Here is a 20190-nt window from a genome sequence, read left to right on the forward strand (position 1 = left end):
TATTTGACAAACCTCTCAACAGCTGGTAGGCTTTGGCTCCACATGAGCTCAGCAGGATTGCTCTCTTCTTGGTGGCATCTGCAATGTCATTTGCTATGTAGAACTGATTCACTCTCTCGATGTAATTGTTCCAGAGTTCCGTTGCCGGATCAAACTCTCCAATTTTTCCGTAGGTAGCCATTTCGGTAATATATCCTCGTCGCCACTTATTATAACTCCAGAAAGATGGGGAAAAACAGACAGACAGAAAATGTATATAACACTTCTTAGACCGCCATCTTTATAATCAAATCACATGTACAAATCTCATAAAGATATACGCGGAAAACACAAACACATGGTTTTAAAGTATAACCAATAGCATAGAACAAAATGTAAACATAAATGGCGGATATATAACAGTTTTCGCTTTAGTTTAGCGACGGGCGATTGCTAAGGATGACGAATAACAATCTGGAAAGACAGATTGACATTGAGAAAGAAGCGAATTTGGTTTCGCTTCGCACACCAGGCTTTCACAACAAAAGGAGGGTCAGGTCCTTCAGGTTTGGATGCTGACGGTTGGAGAAAACCTCTAACATCAAAAGTGTACGGCGATTGTGGAGCAGATCTACGAACAGCGATTGCGAATGTTATAAAAAAGCCATGTACAGAATATGTAGATGATGAATCATTAGAAGGTTTTTTGGCATGCAGGTTGGTACCGTTAAACAAAAGACCTGGTGTGCGACCAATAGGCGTGGGAGAAGTTCTGCGGAGAATCTGTGGAAAAGTTATAATGGCAGTGATGAGGGAGGACGTGATTAAATCATGTAGCAAGATTCAAATGTGTGCCAGTCAAAGAGCGGGGAGTGAAGCTGCCATTCATGCGATGCGAGATATGTTTGAGAGTGAAGAATCAAAAGCAGTATTATTAGTATTTGCAGCAAATGCATTTAACAGTATCAACAGACGAGCTCTGATTCACAATATTCGAATATTAGGTCTAGGTAGTGCCCAATTATAACGGATACGTAACGCATCCCTAAATTGTTCTTTGTTTACGTCATACATCAGTTCTTTAATAGGTAAACTCGTCAGCCAATTCGATGCTCCCACCATCATGTTTACATCATTAATCCTCTTCTGTTCTTCATTCATGTTTGCTCTTAACAGCTCGAGCTTTTCTTTATTTTGGTTTCGCTTCGCACACCAGGGCTTTCACAACAAAAGGAGGGTCAGGTCCTTCAGGTTTGGATGCTGACGGTTGGAGAAAACCTCTAACATCAAAAGTGTACGGCGATTGTGGAGCAGATCTACGAACAGCGATTGCGAATGTTATAAAAAAGCCATGTACAGAATATGTAGATGATGAATCATTAGAAGGTTTTTTGGCATGCAGGTTGGTACCGTTAAACAAAAGACCTGGTGTGCGACCAATAGGCGTGGGAGAAGTTCTGCGGAGAATCTGTGGAAAAGTTATAATGGCAGTGATGAGGGAGGACGTGATTAAATCATGTAGCAAGATTCAAATGTGTGCCAGTCAAAGAGCGGGGAGTGAAGCTGCCATTCATGCGATGCGAGATATGTTTGAGAGTGAAGAATCAAAAGCAGTATTATTAGTATTTGCAGCAAATGCATTTAACAGTATCAACAGACGAGCTCTGATTCACAATATTCGAATATTAGGTCTAGGTAGTGCCCAATTATAACGGATACGTAACGCATCCCTAAATTGTTCTTTGTTTAAGTCATACATCAGTTCTTTAATAGGTAAACTCGTCAGCCAATTCGATGCTCCCACCATCATGTTTACATCATTAATCCTCTTCTGTTCTTCATTCATGTTTGCTCTTAACAGCTCGAGCTTTTCTTTATTTTGTTGACGCCGTTCGCTTTTTATCACTGCAATTGTCTTACCACTGTCATCGATGATCTTTCCCACGATTTCTTTTTGAAGCAGGTATGTCAATTGTTTCGAGTTTTCCAGCTCGACTGGAGCGTATTCGCATATATTTTTCAAACCAAGTCCTCCCAATCTGGGCGGCAGTGACATAAGCATTCGTTCTTCATCATTTATGACATGACCATCAGTTATCACTGGAATAAACTGATGTCTGATTACGTCTTCTACAGGATCAAGAAATTTTTCAATTCCTGGAATTGTGCGAACAAAGTAGGAGAAGCGATGTTGGTATCCACTAATATAGCAGGTATATGCCTCTTGCGGTTGGGTTATCGCAATTCTGGACAGCATTGACAATTCTTGAACCCATTGGTTTACCATCTTGTTACAGTACTCACTTTTATAATCATCGCTGCCAATTACTGCGCCTAGATGTCTTTCACCATGTGTAGTAATCTGAATGTTCGTATTTCGAAACAATTCGTTGGCTTTTTCAACATACTGTTCTTTAACAATCAACCACGATTTTTGAGGTTGCGGAAAGTACCCGAACAATGGCCCTTTTTTTTTCAGATTTTCCCACCATAAAATCAATGATTCGCATTTTCCTACCGCCGTTAGATCATCAGCAAAAGCGACCATTTGATCTTGTCCTGTAATCACTGTTAACATCAATTCAAGTAGTGGTGTTATACCTATTGCATACATTGCCATACCAATGGGATCGCCTTGGGTAGTTCCTTCTTTCGAGCGTAGTTCAATCCCACCAATCACAAATAGCCTTGCTGGTATATTGTAGCAATTTGTCACATAATTTGATAAGATCGGGCATAATATTCGAATATTGTGAATCAGAGCTCGTCTGTTGATACTGTTAAATGCATTTGCTGCATCTACTAATAATACTGCTTTTGATTCTTCACTCTCAAACATATCTCGCATCGCATGAATGGCAGCTTCACTCCCCGCTCTTTGACCGGCACACATTTGAATATTCAGATTGTGCATGTGGTAGCAAATTTAACGTGACTCATGCTTTATCCTGCAAGAAAGATGGTTTTATCACGATGACACACAATGAAGTTCGTGATATCACTTCTGCTTTTCTAAACGAAGTGTGTAAGGACGTTTGACGCGAACCAATGTTGATTCAGTTGGATGGTGAGCAAATTCAACCACGAAGCGCCAATAGAAGTCAAGAAGCTCGTCTTGATATGAGCGCTATTGGGTTCTGGACTCCTGGTCAAAGGGTATTTTTGGATATACGGGTTTTTGACCTAAACGCTCGGAGATACCAGGGTTTGGAACTCAATCAATGCTTTAAACGCAACGAGGATGAGAAGAAACGCCAGTACAATGAACGTGTGCTTGATGTTGATAACGGGTCGTTCACCCCATTGGTTTTCTCAACAAATGGTGGAATGGGGCGAGAGTGTAAGCTGTTTTACAAACGTTTATCTGAAATGATTGCAGAGAAAAGAGACATACCTGTATCACAAGCAGTCAATTATATTAGAACAAAAATTACCTTTTCCCTGTTACGGTCAATGTTGTTATGCCTTAGAGGTTCTCGTTCGCTGAAGAAAGAACATTACATCCATGACATCGAACTGTCAAATGTCATGTCAACGATATAACGAATGATTTATTTAAAAAAAAAAAAAAAAAATGAAATAAAAAATGTACACCGGCGGCCTATCGGTATAAAAACAGAGCCAACAAGTGTTGTATATTACTTATGAAGGGTTAAAAAATTAAGTATATATTCCGAAAAAAACAAAAAAATAGAATACGTAATGAATAATACAGCATTGGAACTGTTCTGCCCAATCTTGGAACCCGCCCCGTCTTAATAACTGCCCAGGCCAATCTTCAGACAGTTACAAATGGGTGGCCAGTCTTAAGACTGGACTACTCAATCTATGGACGTACATTACCAATCTTAGAGCAATTGTGGAAGACAAACAGAACAATAAGATTATTAGAATTTACCTCTTAATAGGAATTTTAAATTGAAACTTTTCTTGGAAAATCAAAAGGCCAAAAATTTATATATACCAGGTATTGTATGTTTAAAAAAATTGAAACTGCTCAGCCTTATTAGCTAAGCTGGCTACAGCTGGCTAGCTCTCTAAACATCTCATCCAATGTAATTAGCAGCTAGCTAACTAATAATATGGTTAAATATTTTTTTGATTCTTCATAAACATAAACATTTTATTTTTAAAATTTATCCACTACAAGCTGTATATAAATGCTAAATGTATAACACGTGCTCTACCAGCTAACTAGCTAGCTACGGTATTTACTCCACTTTGTCCAAAAACTGGCCGGATTAATTCAACAGTACCCAAAATATGATGTTTTAATGTGCCGGAAAATGTTTGTTGGGTCTTGCAAAAAACAGAGCTCATGTGATACATTCCTTCTTTAAAATCTAAAAGTCACCAAAGATGGGCCTAACATGGTCTTTTGCCCAATATTTTGACACCCTGCCCAGTCATAAGACTGGACAATTTTATGTCCAAAGATTGGGCAGCGTCCTAAAATTGGGCAGAACAGAACAACGTCCGGTTTAAGGCCGAGTGTTGAGGCCTGTAACACGTGGAAAGCTTACAGCCAGAGCCACAAGTTCTGGCGCACAGGAGGGTTTTTATTTAATTTTTTTTGATATTATATATTTTTGAGATACACATTTTTTCTATTTGTGTTTGTTCTCTAACCAGTCCGTTTATGTTGTTAGCTCTGTCTTATGTCGTATTGTTTGTGATTGAAAGATTGTTTTTTCTCTTTAAGATATTCTCAGAGAATAGTTATAGGTCCAAGTTGGACAGTACTCATGCTTGTAATAAGCAAGAAAGAGTATTCAGCACCTTCTGGAAGCCTAATCCCAATTTTATTTACATCCATCGTCCCTGTAGACAAGATACTTCAGTACAGCTTGCTGTATTGTAACGTAGATACTAAAAGTAGGAACCAACAGTAACCAGCAGTATTTCGAAGTAGCCACCAGCAATATGAAGTAACCACCAGAGAACCAGCTGTTTTTTTAAGTAACCACAAGAGAACCAGCAGTTATTATTAATTTACTCCCGATAAGGCAGCAACAGCGGCGCAAAGGTGTTGTGATTTTTTGCACAACACTTCATGACCTTAAACTACCAAATATAAATAAAAGGGCACCTAGTTCCCAGGGCTTTTTTGATACTTTGCTCTTGCTAACCAGCTACTTTTAAGTTGTTTTCACGAGGTCCAATAAATGGATTCCGCGAAGAATAATTTTCGAAAATAAGAATAAAATTCGCAGAATTAACCCACTTAAGTTATTTATTTATGTATTTCGCCTAAAGGCAATAATGGAAACAAAAAGAATAGAACGAAAATAGTGTTTTTAGTATTAAAGTTCATTCTTTAAAATAAAATGTAACACGTTTCAAGAAAAAAACGTTTATATCGAAAGCATAATTTTTTTACTTGAACAGAAACCATGTCAGAAAAGCAAACGTATTTTTTCTGCCGGATGCTACATGTTTCTCCACAATGTTTATTCATTCGAACTTTACTTTGTCTACCAAAAGAAAAAATGTCTCGTTTTGGACCCTCCTCCGTATAGCGTTTTATTTGGTTTACAATACACGAGTTGCACAATAAAAATCTTTCGGTCAAATACATAATCAGATTAAGCGGAATAATGTTTTAGGAAGCGTTGAAGGAAGTGTGTAATCGCTGCGAAAAATGAACTAAAATTTGATATGGATTCTTCAACAGTGGATACAATGTCTCGTTTTGGACTCTCCGTATAGTGGTTTTCGTTATATTTGGTTTACAATTCAGATATTAGTTTTGTTTTTGTTAATTCTCGGATGTGGTTTTGAAAGCCTTCTGTCTCAACTGTTGCATAAAGCCCTAGTCACACCAGACATAAACATTTTAGAAAAATGGGTCATGAACTGTTGTGTACATTATACAATGTTTCACATTCGAAGCGCTGTTGCGTTTATTTCGTTTTATCTATTTAACTGGTCGTTCTTTTGTGGTCACTTAAAAAAACTGCTGCTTCTCCGTTAGTTACTTCAAAATACAGGTAGTTCTCTGCCTGTTACTTCAAAATACTGCTGGTTACTGCTGGTTCCTACTTTTAGTAAAAGCGGTATTGTAAACCTTTTTCATCATAAATCTGGTGGAGTTTATCATTGCTGAGTTTATCATTGCACTTAGTATTTTTCTTTCTTTTTGTTTAAGTGGATATTCTTTAAGTGGATATTTGTCCACACTTTAAAAATATTGGGACGAATATTTTTTAGCTTTTTCTCCGCACTTTTTGTTATCTGCTTCTTTAATCTTTAACTGCGGGTCAGAAGAACAATTGTTTCAATACACCTTGTGCCAATTTCAAAAAAGTAATGCCCGCACATTTTAAAGAGAAATATTTAAAAGGCCATATTTTCAAAATGGTTGTTTTGGTAGGTAAACAACCTGATAGCTGTATCTACAGTTTTGTCCTGTTTATGAGGGGAATTGATTTATATTATATCATTCAAAGGGTATTTAAAGAAAAAATAAATTTAGAGCTACAGTTTTTAATATCTTACTCAAAATAAAACAAATATAGCACCCATTATCGCGGTCCAAGTCTCTTCACTACCAAGGTAAGAACTGATAATCATATTGGCTTGGGAGAAAACGTAAACAATTATAGTAGCGCTTAGGGGGGGGGGGGGACTTTATGCTTACAAACATGGTTACATGTTGCTGCGTTAAACGAGTTTGGTAAAGTGCTAGACAAAACATGGTCGTCCAAATCCGGAAATCATTGTGTTTGCTCTGAACATCTTACAACTGATAGGAAAGTTTGGGTGCATAAAAAGTGAAAATATCATTCATTTCGAGAAACCACCGGATTACATCCCTTCGATATTTTGTTCAAGAATTAAGGTAAATGAAGTCTTGACTATAGTGAGTCGTGTTACTGAGGATTTTAAAAAAATCTGAGGAAGTGTTTTATAAATTCTTATCCGATTATGAGCCAGCAAAACCATCTAGATGTCACAAAATTTCCTTTGTTTCGGCTGGTAAACGTCTTTCTACCAAAAGACATTCAAAAATTAAGGAATCCTTCACCTGGCCTCTGATTATGGAGTATTGATACACTTAGATTCAACCTAATAATACCACCTTATCTCGCAATAACTCAACTTCGTCCAGACATACTTTTAATTTCTGCCATGACCAAAACTGTAATTTCCATTATTTTATCTTGCCCATGCGAGTAGAACATGAAGACTTTACATGGAGTTTGCATGAAGGTTGATGTCAAAGTTTACTTTAGGAAGATAGGGATGTCTAGTTTCTGCTGCTGACCGTCCGCGGCGGACCTCTTCGAGGTTGCACAGCTAGACATCCAGGGTACCTAGGTTCAGAAATATGGGTCGAAACCTACCTGCCCTTGGTTAAAGTTCTGTTCATCTTTTCAAATGTGTTGCGTCCTTTTTATTTAGTTTTTTTAGTTTTTTATCTAATTCCCTGAAAAAAGGGAGAATTGTGCTTTTAGAGGCATTTCTCTAGAGGAGTACAACATCTAGCTTATTTCCAAAGATCTAACAGGTTGAGTTCATCATTGTGGTGGCTAGTCACCTCTTTGTAAATTATTTTCCTATTTTCTTTCTTGGACAATTGTCTCATTATGACGTCATCACTTCCTGTGATGACATGTCATAGTAAATATGTCTTTAATTAAGTCACAACATATTGAGGCTTCTTTTTGCCAAGTTTCGTCACTTAAAATCCGGCCATACTTACAAGGGTCAAAAAAGAACAAAACCAAATAAGGTTAAGGCCTGTGATTAACCACTCTGAAAATTTAGACAATGGCAATTACACTACTGTTGCTTATAACCAAGTGCATTGTAAGTGGTTTCATTGAAACGACGGAGCAGTGGTTCCCTGCAAAAAAGCTTGCTAAACGGTGTACAACCTTACATCCTTTTCATTGAAGAATTTAGTTAAATTGCAGTCAGCACCTCAACTTCCGGTTTATCTCAGCATGGGGGTTTGACTATTCATATATATTTTTTGTAGTCTTCTTACCGCTTGTCACATTCCAGTTATTGGCCCAGTCAAAAAAAAAAAAATTACGCCAGCAAGGGGGTTTTACTGTACCAGGTCTTATCTTGGGAGAGTGGCGACTCCGCTCATTACCCCAGTCGAAACAAAACCAGAAACAAAATAAAATTATGTCGGCTAGGGGGTTTGACTGCACTGGTCTTATCTTTGGACAGTGACGACTCCGCTTCGTACCCCAGTTACACAAGATTGTACAGAGTAGGAAAGATGAAAGAAATAACTAGTTCCTGCTGATGACCTCTTCGCAGACCTTTTGAGATGACTCAGCTGGACATTTTGAGTACTTTGGTACAGGAATAAGAGTCGAAACCCTTGTACCCTTTACAGAAGTCCTGTCCAACTCTCTCTGTCTGTTTGTTCAATTTTTGTCCCAAATATCTCCTTGGAAAAAGGAAGAATTTTGTTCTTTTATATGAGCACATTCTTTAGAGGAGCAAAACCTCTAGACTTTAAATCTAAGATTTAACTGGTTGAGTTCATCATTGTGCTTGCACTTTGTAATTCTTTTACAATGTTTTTATTTTACCCTCCGTCGCAACAACAGTTGCAATAATATTAGCCCCCTGGAGAGCAAAGAATAGTCAGATGTTAAATCATACTTCTGTCACTACTGCAATAGTCACCAACATGCAACGGTCGAAAGATAAGTGGTAGAGTGCAGTCCACTTTTAATTTTGCAGTTAAAGCGTTTTGCGTATAACAAAGGTCTCGTGTCTAAGATTTTTTTCCTGTTACATCTTACGCAGGCACCCTTTCTATACCTGTCACTGTAGAAAATGAAGTCTCTTGTCACAAGCACTGCAACTTAGAGCTATCATCAATCACTCTGGAAATTTGGACAACGCTCATTATACTACTGTTACTAATAATCAGGTGCATGGCAAGTGGTTTAAGTGCAACGACGACAGAGCAGTGATCCCTTCAAAAAAAGCTTGCTAAATAGTGTAGAACCTTTCATCCAATTTTTCAAGAACTTAGATAAAGTACACCCATCAGCCATAGTTACGGTTTATGTCAGCAAGGGGGATTATCTATTTTATTCGAGTTTATCATTGCGGTTGCGCTTTGTAATTTTCCTTCTTCTATCTGTAGTATCCACATAACATAACAATTGTTGGAAATAATAACAACTCTCTAGGGTTCTTCCCTTATGCTATAAGAGCATTTAATTTCTACTACGTCACAGCACTTGCAGTGTACTCATCCGAAAATGCAGCCGACCATGGGCGTTTTATATTAACACATAATCCCACATCTTAGCAATTTAACGCCAAATGACTGTCAGGCTCTCCGAAAACAACAATTTCATTGGTATCTTCAGTTAATGATGACACTTTTTTATACTGAGTCAATGCTTCATGCTCTGGTCACGCCGCCATTTTAGAGATGAGACATTCATTGACAGAATTTTTTTAACACGACTTTTGCTATCACGTTTTTTAAAGGAATTACGTCGTCAGTATGTAAAACAAAAAGTACAGTAGAATCAGTTATTCTCCCAGTTCTTTAATCGTGTCAACTAGAAGAAGCGGATTGATTTCTGGTGGCTTCTTCATTGTAGCACATCTCCTTAGCATTATGTTTTAATGTGTCAACAATTTCAGTGCATTTGCGGTAGAGCTCCTCAGGTGTTAAACTAATGTCTTTTTTATATAGACTTGACAATAATGGTGGAAATTTTCTCTTAACAGGTGGAAGTTAATTCACCGCAAATGCATTTTAATGTTCACTAAACAAAGATAACCTCACTGCCCTTTTACCAGTGGAAGATATTGCAGATAAAAACGCATGTCCAACTTTTTGTCCGGTGTAATGCGGTGTAAAAAATTCCGCAAATTTTAGAAGCTTTGACATTCTTTCTAAAGTTCTTATTTTATTTACAAGGAAGATTTGTGGGGCTTGTGTGAGTAAGACCTGGAGGAACAGCTGCTGTAACCTCATACAAAATGGCTGCCACGTGTGAACATGTTTCACCAAGCCTTAGAACAAGAAAAAAACTATAAAAAAGTTCATTTTTAGCTACTTTATCATACAAAGTTGTCACTATTCTGAGAATTTGTGTTTACGTTTTTATAAACATTATAAGTATTATCTTTATATCACAATTAAATGTAACTTACCCAGCCATGCAAGTTCAATGTCCAGCTATAACATTTCCAATTTTGCCAACAACGATGGTGATGTTCCTCTGTTGTGCGCTATGATGATCTTACATCAGAAGTGAACACAACACCACAAGGTAAATGTAGATGCTTAACTGTTTATACCCAATGAGGAAGAAAATACTGTTATGCTTGCAACGATTTGTAATTTGCTATTGCTTCTGGACTAAAAATTCCTAGTTCAATAAAAGAAAAATAACTAAAAAGCTGCAGAATTATTTTACAAAATACATAGCTACATAACAAAGGTTCTTACATGAGATTTTATCTGATAATAAAAAAGGTTATGATACGAAAGTGGTGGCAACTCGGTAGGATATTTATAAGTACATTTTGGCAATCCAATCAACATCACTTTTTCCTTATATCTTCAATATTTAGGTTTTCCTCAAATTCGTACATGTTTAACTCTTTCTATACCACGTGAATTTCATGGTAAATTTGGTAGCCCTTGAAAAAGCCTCATATCTTTTGATTGAAACATTATTAGGAAATCTATGACCCCTCAAAAGAAAGGTAAAAGATCAAGGATTCCAAATAAAAAAAAAAATTTCAAAATTCATAATGGCCAAAATCCATAATGGCGGAAAAGCTGTTGAAATTTTTAGAGAAAATGGTAAGTTTTTATATTCTCTTGTTTCTAACTTGTTTTCACATAGTTGTAGGGTGATTTCTTTGCTTAAAAAGTTGTACCCCATTATATTTCTGACACTTTACAAAAAATTTCAGGTCAAAAGGACTATTAGTTCCGGAGTTATGGTCAAATTAAGCCGGTTTCTTATTTTAGTAAGAATGTAACCGTAAAATATTCATAAAAAATGGAAAAGTGTACCCTAAATAAAGTCTAATAACATAATACTTACTAGTTCCTAGAAAGTCAATGACCCCTCAAAAGAAAGGTAATGTATCAAAGATTTTTATTGTGAAAAAAAAAAGAAAATCTAAACCGGTTGAAATCCATAATGGCGGAAAAGATGTGAAAATTTCTTCAAAATTGTGCGTAAAAATGAATTATTTGATCAAAAAATGACTTCCACTTGGTTTTAGAGTGATGTTTTTGCTTACAAAGTTGTACCCCATTATATTTCTGACACTTTGCAAAAAATTTCAGGTCCAAAGGACTATTAGTTCCGGAGATATGGTCAAACTAAGCCGGTTTCTTATTTTAGTAAAAATGTAACCGTAAAATATTCATAAAAAATGGAAAAGTGTACCCTAAATAAAGTCTAATAACATAATACTTACTAGTTCCTAGAAAGTCAATGACCCCTCAAAAGAAAGGTAATGTATCAAAGATTTAATTTTGAAGAAAAAAAAGAAAATCTAAACCCATTGAAATCCATAATGGCGGAAAAGCTGTGAAAATTTCTTCAAAATTGTGCGTAAAAATGAATTATTTGATCAAAAAATGACTTCCACTTGGTTTTAGAGTGATATTTTTGCTAACAAAGTTGTACCCCATTAAAATTCTGACACCTTGCAAAAAATTTCACGTCCAAAAGACAATTAGTTCCGGAGATATGGTCACATGAAGCAGCCTCCTCCTATTTAGAGAATTATCGTAAACCGACGAATAATCGGTTCAAATCCTAATAAAGAACAGGAATACAAACAAAAGAAAATTTGCACAAATGAATGTTTTTCCTAGTGTTTGAATGTTGTATTCCACTTCTGAAAACAATTATTTTCTTTTGTAAAGTGCAAATAAACATCACATTGTGGAGCAGAACACTTCGTGTAAACACGGACTTGCTTCTTCAACTCTGCGTAACAGACTTTACAATTTCGTTTCTCTTCGGTGAATACCGGCATATGTTCAGTGTTATATCTCTTATCAATGGGAGCTTGGAAGTTATTGTAAACAGGAGGATCTGCATACTCTTCCATACTGGTTAGTTGCCTGATAACAGCCTCTCGAAAAACAAGCAAAGCGTAAGACTTAGGTCGCTTGAGCCCCGGAACATCAGGGTTACGGGAGCGATGCAATTGAAACAGTATGAAACCGTTGACTAAACCAATGTCGATCATGTGGAAGAACAGAGTTTTCCACCACCTTACACATTTTCGCAGCATGTTGTATTTTGCTAGATATTGGTCGGATTTATCTACACCATTCATATAAGAATTGTACCGTTGGATGCATTCTGGTTGTCTAACCGTAACTGTAGAAAATTTACCATCAGCTTTGACTTTCCTTTGTACTTCAACAAATTTATCTGCCCTGTCAATGGTGCTCACCATGGTAACCACTTTGTTGTCTTTCCATTGAAGACACAACGCTTTATCTTCACGGCTCCATCTCATAGCTCCCCGGTGTTGTTTAGGTGCCCAGCTCTTTTTTCCTCCCTTCATCGAATCCGGAAAACCTTTTCTGCTTTCAACCACTGTTCCACAAGACGGAGTTTGGTGTTTGAGAAGATCAATGACCAAAATGCATGACGTGTAAAAGTTGTCAAAGAAAATATGATATCCTTGATTCAAGAAGGATTCTGCCAAGGTCATCACAACACCATATCCAAGCCCGTGTTTTGGATGGACAACTCCATCCCCACTCCCCGTGTAAACACTAAAGTCACATGTATAACCAGTCTTGCTGTCGGCAATTACCCAGAGTTTGATACCAAATTTAACCGGTTTGTTCTTGATATACTGGCGGATACCAGAACGATGTTTCGACTTGACAAGGCGCTCATCAACTGCTAAGTTTTGTTCTGGTTGGAACAGCGTGCGGCAACGATTTCTAAAATGATCGATGAACGGTGCGACCTTCTTTAGCTTATGACCTTGTTCCTCCTCCTCAGGATCCACAACATGTAGCATGGACAACAAAGCGTAGAACCTACTCCTGGACAGCATCTCCCTTGCCCATAAACCATGAAACAGTGATTTGACACTCCAGTATCGGTCGTGTCGCGGTAGCCGCACGATACCCATGTACATAAGTAAAGCGATAAATTGCTTCATCTCGTGGACAGAGGTTTCTTTCCATGACCCATCTTTTTTTGCACAACTTTTCTTTTTGCTGATGTTTCTCCAGCCATATGTATTAGTATGCTTCACTATATCCTGAATCAATTCCTCACTAAAGAATAGTTGGAAAAAATCAATTTCTTGAACGCCGCGTATCAATGGAACATCACAATGCAATCCTGGGTCACGTGTCGGAGTAAAATCTGGTAGAATGTTTGGAGTATCTGGATCATCATAACTCTTGGTATTCTTATGTGCTACTGGCTCCTTATTAGCTGGCTTCTTATTGGCTGGTTTCTTGTTAGCTGGCTTCTTTTTACCTTTTTTTGTAGAGGTATGTTTCTCGCAAATGTTTTCTTTGTTATCGCAGTCATCATCGGTTGACCCCAAATCAATAACCTGTTTTCGAGGACGGCGCGTGCGACGAGAAATTCTCGTACTGGGCTCATTAGTGACTGTGGCATGGTCAGGAACATTATTATTGGCACAGAATGTTAGAGAAACAGCAGAATTTAGAGCAGTTACTTGACTTTCATTGTTCAACGTTTCAGTCGAGTTTGTGGACAGCGGCGGTGGCGGTGAAGAAGGAGGCGGTGATGAGCGACCGACAAGATTGCTTTCAACATCAGCATTTGGATCACTAAAAATAAAAGGAAGCAATCACCCTGAGAAAAGTCTTACCATCACCTTTTATTGAGACTGTTTAAAAGTAGACATCAAGTATGTTACATAAAATAATTACAAGACAGGTTCCAAGCGAGAAACGCATAAGCACAGAAAAAGGACGATAAAGCACTTACTTTTCATCCCAATCCGAGTAGTAACCCAATAAAGCATTATCTATTCTTTCTTCTTCGTCACTACTGAGGCCCCCATGACATGAATCGATGTCAGAATCATCAGTTTCAAGCATATAATTGACAGCATCTTCAAGAGAAATTCTCCTTGAGCTTCCAGCCTTCGCCATTTTGTTTTTTGAATGTTTGTGATGTTGCTGGCCCGAATCTACAACTCACACGGAAACGAAAATACTTGAATCTGATTGGCTGATTCAAAAGCCGTATTTTGAGCTTTTATAGCCTGCGAGACGACCAGTGGTTGTTTCACAATTCGATTTTGAAGTCATCAGTCCCACAGGACTGATTTTAGCTGGGGCGGTATAGAAAGAGTTAAACTAAACTATAGCCTGCAAAACACGTCTTCTCTCTTTGACGGAATAACTGAACTCGGTTCTATAATTTCATAATGACTGCTCATTCTGTTTTTTCCCGCGACCGAGAGAATTATACGAATAATTCACCAATTTACAAACCAGGGCCATCGGTGTATTAAGACATCTATTCAAAAATAACAAATCAATTTTTACAGATTTAAAAAAAAATGTTAAGCACAATTAATTTTTTCAAAAAATTGATTTCATCTTGACAAAAGCAAATTTAAATTTCTTCAGAAAATCAAAAAATGTAATATTTAATTTCCCTAGTGGTTCCAATTTACCCCAGCTGATCCTTGCCGCTTAGTTTACCGTGATATAGGAGTTTGCTCACTCCCGTCGCTCTCTTGAGATCCTGTAAGAAGCATAGCAAGGACTTTTTGTCTTGTCTTTGGGTTTGATGGTCCCACTTGTTACTGCAGTCCAGTAGGGAGGCAGAGTTTGTTCACTTTGCCTTCGGGATTGACGATCTTGCTGCCCTGGGTCAATTTAGAAGCTTTACAAGGGGGTTTGATATTCTGATCTTGTCTTCGTGGTTTGACACCCACGCACATCACCCCAGTCACGGCAGGCCGGCACTGTCATTAGGTTGACCCACCGCAGCAATGATCTGTGTAAGGCTGAGTGTTGGGCGCCCTTAACACGTGTAAAACTACAGCCAGGTTCACAACTCCTGGCGCACAGATCGTTGCCTGCTTTAGTTTATTCTAAGATTTATCCGTTTAAGGATAGTCTTGTCATAATAAGTTTTATTTATTTTACGTGTGCCTATTAATTCATTTTGAATTGCCTATCTGTTTTGTTTGTTGTCTTTTTATGCTGTTTTTTTTTTGTTTGTTTTTAAGTGTTTTGTGCTATGCCACTGTTTTACTCGTCCGCTTCAATGGTCAATGTTTTTTCTAAGAGAATCCTTGTTAAAGGGTAGGATTTTGCTGTTATGCAGAATCTTTGGAGGGTTACAACTTCTATAATAATTAATTAACCAGCCGTCATTAGACAAGTTATATCACAACAGCCAGCTGTTTTGTCACTTCATCATCATTTTTGTGATCGAAAAAAGATTGCATTTTCTCGAGAGGAGTACAACCTCTAGCTTATTTCCAAAGACCTAACAGGTTGAATTCATCATTGCGATGCCTTGCCACCTCTTTGTAAATTATTTTCTTTCACATCTGTTGCAGTACCGCCATATTGGATGAAATGTTGCAATAAAATGAAATATATAGTTTCTTTTTTTGCCAATCAGTTACTTGTACATATCAGTTTGCATGGGCAAATTTCAAGGAGTACCAATACTCTTTTAGTTTTGGTTGGTTTATCCAGTTTTACTCTGATACTCATAAGATTTATTACTTCTCCCAATTTGTTTTTTGATACAACATTGAAATGGATATTTGATGGTACCTTTAATAGTAAAAATAATAATTTAATTGTAAAAGTAATAATTAGAATAAAGTTATGCACATACATGTAGATATATACATAATATACATAAGTTAAAACATCATGAATAGGCTTTTGAAGGGAAAATATAAAAAACACTCGACATAATTAGATCTTCTAGATAATTACTAATAACCTGTTTATTTTCATTACGTGCAGTCCTACTTCTCAGACTACCCCTTTTATAATGTTTGCAACTCAACTTTATCTTCAAGGCCAAATGCTTATTGAACTTGTCGCGGTTGTTTACAATAGCAATAATTTCCTTAAAAAGCATTAAGGCTGCATGTTGAAAGTGATAAACACCCTTGCTTTTGTTTGCATTTTTTTTTTCGTTATCGTTCTTTCAAAGCAGTTACTTAAATCTAAATCTTGCCATTTAAGTGTTCTGAATTCCACTACCTTTTTGACTAACTGATGATAATAACAGCCTGGCGAAGACCTGTTGCCTGGAACTAGTTCATTCACAAAAATTTTAACAACGTGATAAAAATATTCAGAGAAAAGTGGCAATTTTTTAAGGCCTTGTAGATCTGATGCGGCATTGCTTAAGGCCGATATAAATGAAGAATAATTAGAAGAATAACTTAGTATATTAATATTCTTCCATTATTTATTTCCCCGTGTATCTTGTAGAAGAATAAAAATTCTTGTATTTTTTTTTCGACATTCTTTGAATTGAAAACAAGGTAAATCAAATCAGTTTGATTATATTCAGCGAAGAAAGAATATTCAAACAATGAGTTGTGTACAACATTAGCATACTTCTAAATATAAAAATCTGATCCACTGTCATCTGGATGAATAATAGCAACATGTTCGGCGTCAGCTACACCAAAGCAATATCGAAACTGCAAGGGTCGCCTTTTTTCATGTTCGTACTCTTCTTACTCTTCCCTGGTACTTGGAACTTTCTAGTAGATGCCTCTCAGCGTATTTTATATCTCAGTGTATTTTATATCTCTGCACAAACAACAGGTATGGGCTGCGAAATAGTTGTTTTATGGATCCAAAATTAAAACATTAGGCTTTCATGCGACTCGCCAGTGCCCAAGAAACAAAGAGTAACAGCTAATTTTTCTTCAAGTTTCTAGAAGAGGGTGAAAATGTCTGTTAGTTATAGCATTTTATCTCATTTTACCCCCTGCAGTGATGTACACCCTTGAAACCCACGATGTAACCTCGTTCTCACTGTCCTCCAGGAGCTATACAGCCCTGGGTTCGAGGTTGCCAACAGCACGAATACTCATAATGGAACATAGAGGAACATGGATTTAAGGTTGCAAATAAAAGTACTATGCGTCTGAAATATGCTTACTACAAAAGCTGCTGTATTCATTCTTTTATAACGTCGAAAACTTTAAAAATCTCTGAGTAATTAAGCCATGATAAGCGCCACTATCTCTTCTTAACCGTTTCTTAACCTAAACTGTGCGCTTTTAACAAGGCTTTTTTCTTTTACTATTTTTAATAGCGCTATTGCAAGTAGCAATGATAGTAATAAAGAGTGACTGTAATAATCTTCCGTGTATATGTTTGAGAAATAACGAAAGAATATGAAATTAGTAGGCAGGTGTTAAAATATTCTTTTGATATTTTTACGTGTATGTACCAAAAAACATATTAGAAGAATATTAAGAGAACTAGTCGATAAGACAGGATAAAAAAGAAAAAGAATCGTCATATGATTTTTGATGACGTCAGCAACCCACCCACAAAAAAAATTATCTATTGTGTAAGCATACAGTGCTGATCAAGAAAAGGAATATGCTTGAGTGTTTTTGATGAGCGGTTAATGAGATATAAGGGTTTAAAGATTTTGCTGACGTACGTAATGGCCCTGTTGCCTTCATCATATAGATCTTAAAACGCTCTGATCAAGAAAATGTATAGGATCATGTATTTTTGACAAACAGTTGCAGAGATAAAGGGTTTGAAGGTTCTTTGATGACTTCATCAACCCGTTCATTTCGAAACGGACTTGAGAACCCAGGTTTGGGAGAATTACCCAAATAAGTCGTAGGTGGTCCCTAGTTACCCACGCGGTGAAAACTCATTGACGTCACCACCTCGTTTCCAAGTTATTTGGCCTCAGAGTTTTAAGTGCACTGTAATGGCTTTATTAATTTAATATACTTTCCTTTGACTTGATTATTATAACATTAAAGTTTGGTAAATTACATAACAATTTTATAGGCGATGTTTTACAGACTTTATCAAAGAAAATATACTCCAGTTTGCAAAAGTGACAGACAGACACCGACCCCACTTATTGCCCCATTCAACCCTTGTTTTATATGTCAATAGATTGCACGGATTAAAGAACATTTGATGACAGAAGAGGATTCCAGGACCTCCTAATGACCACTTAGTGGATCCCGTATTAGAGGTGTCCCGCCTGGAATTCTGACACCCCTTGGTTGAGGCTTTGGAGCGAAACCGATTGGTGTCAAGTTCGGGATTTTTTTTCACTGATATTGTGTATCCTGCAAAAAAGAAAGTTTTTCGGCAGTAACTTTGGAGAAACAAAACCTCTATGATTTAACCCTAGAGGGTTGCAACTATAGTAGAACCAGCTGTCATTAGACAAGAAATATCATTACAGCTAGCTGTTTTATCACCTCATCATCAATCAACTTAACAGGTTGAGTATTTCATTGTGCCTTGCTGCAATGTTCAAAATTTTCTTCTCTTTAAAAAATGAATATTCTTTGTGAATATTCTTCTGTGTATATCGGCCTTAAGACAACATAAGTCATTCAATGTCAGATATATGTGGGATGTTTACGTTTGTGGGCTCTTTCCCAAGTCACTGTTCTATTTAAAAAAAAAAATTTTTTTTAGACAAAAGCCATGCCTGCTTAAAACCTTCCTTTGTAGGTAAAGGATATTTCTGATTGCTCTGGTATATCTGGCGGGACTCCATAATCCAACACTTCCTGTACTTAATCATTACTATGCAATATCTGTCTTTTCCCTCTATCCGTAACGTTTTGAATCCTGGTATATGTTTCTTCTTGTGTATTCCCTCAAAAGTAAATATAGCCTCTGTAATTGTGTCATATGTTATTTTCTTTGGTATTTCATTAACAGTATCATAGCTACATTCTCCATCTTCTCTACGTATCTATTGTACCATTCGCCCTTGAAAGACAGATTTTTCATATGTTTTATGCCATTTGCGAGTTGCACTTTCTAGATACCTTCAGAAAGGACATCTGGCACTGTTTTAACCACATTTCTTGCCAGTGTGATATCTTCTACTTGCTTTCTTGCTTCACAAAAAGAGCCCTACTCTATTACTTTACATCCTTGTAGGTTATGATATTTCTTGTTTTTTGCCAATGTGTACAAATCCGTGTTAAATTTGAGTTTATAAAATCCACTTTCCTGTCCCTTATTACGTCCACTATTTGGCATTGGAGCTCTGACTCATTATATATCCTTTTGCTTAGATTTTTTCCTGTTCCTCAATAAAGAATCCTAGTGATAAAGTTACAAGATTGGTATACTTCATTTGCAGTACTATCAGCATTTGACTTGCTTGATATGTTACCTTCGTCAAGCCATGTTGAAGACATCACTCCCACAATCATCTGTACTGAAATTATCATCGTTTTCTTTAACCTTTTCTGTGTTTTATAGCCACATTAGAACTGGAATGTGTTTGTTCAGTACAGCCTAAATCCATCTCTGTGAAGGGGAGAATACAATATAACAGCTTTTTATTATTTTTTTGTAATGCTCACTCCGTTGTCTTGTTCCGTTGAATTTAGTTCTGAAAACAAATTTTCATTTGTAGGGGCCACTTCCTTTAGACCAGAAATTTTTTGTTGTTGTTCTTAACTCAAAATATCACTTACTTTATTCAAATTTTGACCTGAGTTGTGGCATACGGAAATTAAATACATACAGTTTATATTTTTATTCAATAGTATTTTAGTTAGAATTTAGCAATAAAAATAATTTTTTGAGGAATCTAAATTTATTCACTTCCTTATTAACTGAGTAAGGCGAGTAAAACAAGGAGAGAAGTTTGTAGAGAAGCGTATATTTTAAATTCTCCGTAAATTTGCCAATTACTGATGTCTTGCTATTGATTCAATCAGTTTTCCTTTCCCAGACACGCAATTCGCAAATGTTTTTTCGATTTGTTCCATTGGTGAATGAAAAACTGCAGATAGAACATTAAATGTGCTTGGCTCGTCAATGTAAGTGAACTTTTTTATCGGAATGTAGTGGTACACTTATGGGCGTACCAGTGAAAAACAATAAAAAAGCGTGTGTGTTGGTAGAATCCCGACCCTCTGTTCTTGACGTGTTCGCTTAAGCCTCATGCATGATAATTGAACTCGTCTAAGGGGGGCCTCTTCTAGAATAAAAAATACAGTCAT

The 20190-nt window shown here is 36.8% G+C and overlaps 1 protein-coding gene across 1 annotated transcript; it reads right to left on the reverse strand.

Moving 5' to 3' along the window:
- Nucleotides 1-11153: 11153 nt before the first annotated feature.
- On the reverse strand, nucleotides 11154-14496 carry LOC130630458 (piggyBac transposable element-derived protein 4-like). Its single transcript, XM_057443962.1, has 2 exons — nucleotides 13941-14496; nucleotides 11154-13780 (listed from the first exon to the last, which is right to left on the reverse strand). Exons 1-2 carry the CDS (start codon nucleotides 14105-14107, stop codon nucleotides 11815-11817), a joined length of 2133 nt encoding a protein of 710 aa, XP_057299945.1. The 5' UTR covers nucleotides 14108-14496; the 3' UTR covers nucleotides 11154-11814.
- Between the last annotated feature and the right edge of the window lie 5694 nt (nucleotides 14497-20190).

Source organism: Hydractinia symbiolongicarpus, chromosome 2 (assembly GCF_029227915.1).
Source record: "Hydractinia symbiolongicarpus strain clone_291-10 chromosome 2, HSymV2.1, whole genome shotgun sequence".
NCBI classification, from domain to species: Eukaryota; Metazoa; Cnidaria; class Hydrozoa; order Anthoathecata; family Hydractiniidae; genus Hydractinia; species Hydractinia symbiolongicarpus.

Excerpts from the sequence above, each read along its gene's own strand:
- LOC130630458 (XM_057443962.1), bottom strand. The coding sequence starts at position 14,107 with ATGGCGAAGGCTGGAAGCTCAAGGAGAATTTCTCTTGAAGATGCTGTC. Across the intron at positions 13,781-13,940 it reads TACTCGGATTGGGATGAAAA|TGATCCAAATGCTGATGTTG; the intron begins GTAAGTGCTTTA and ends TTTTATTTTTAG.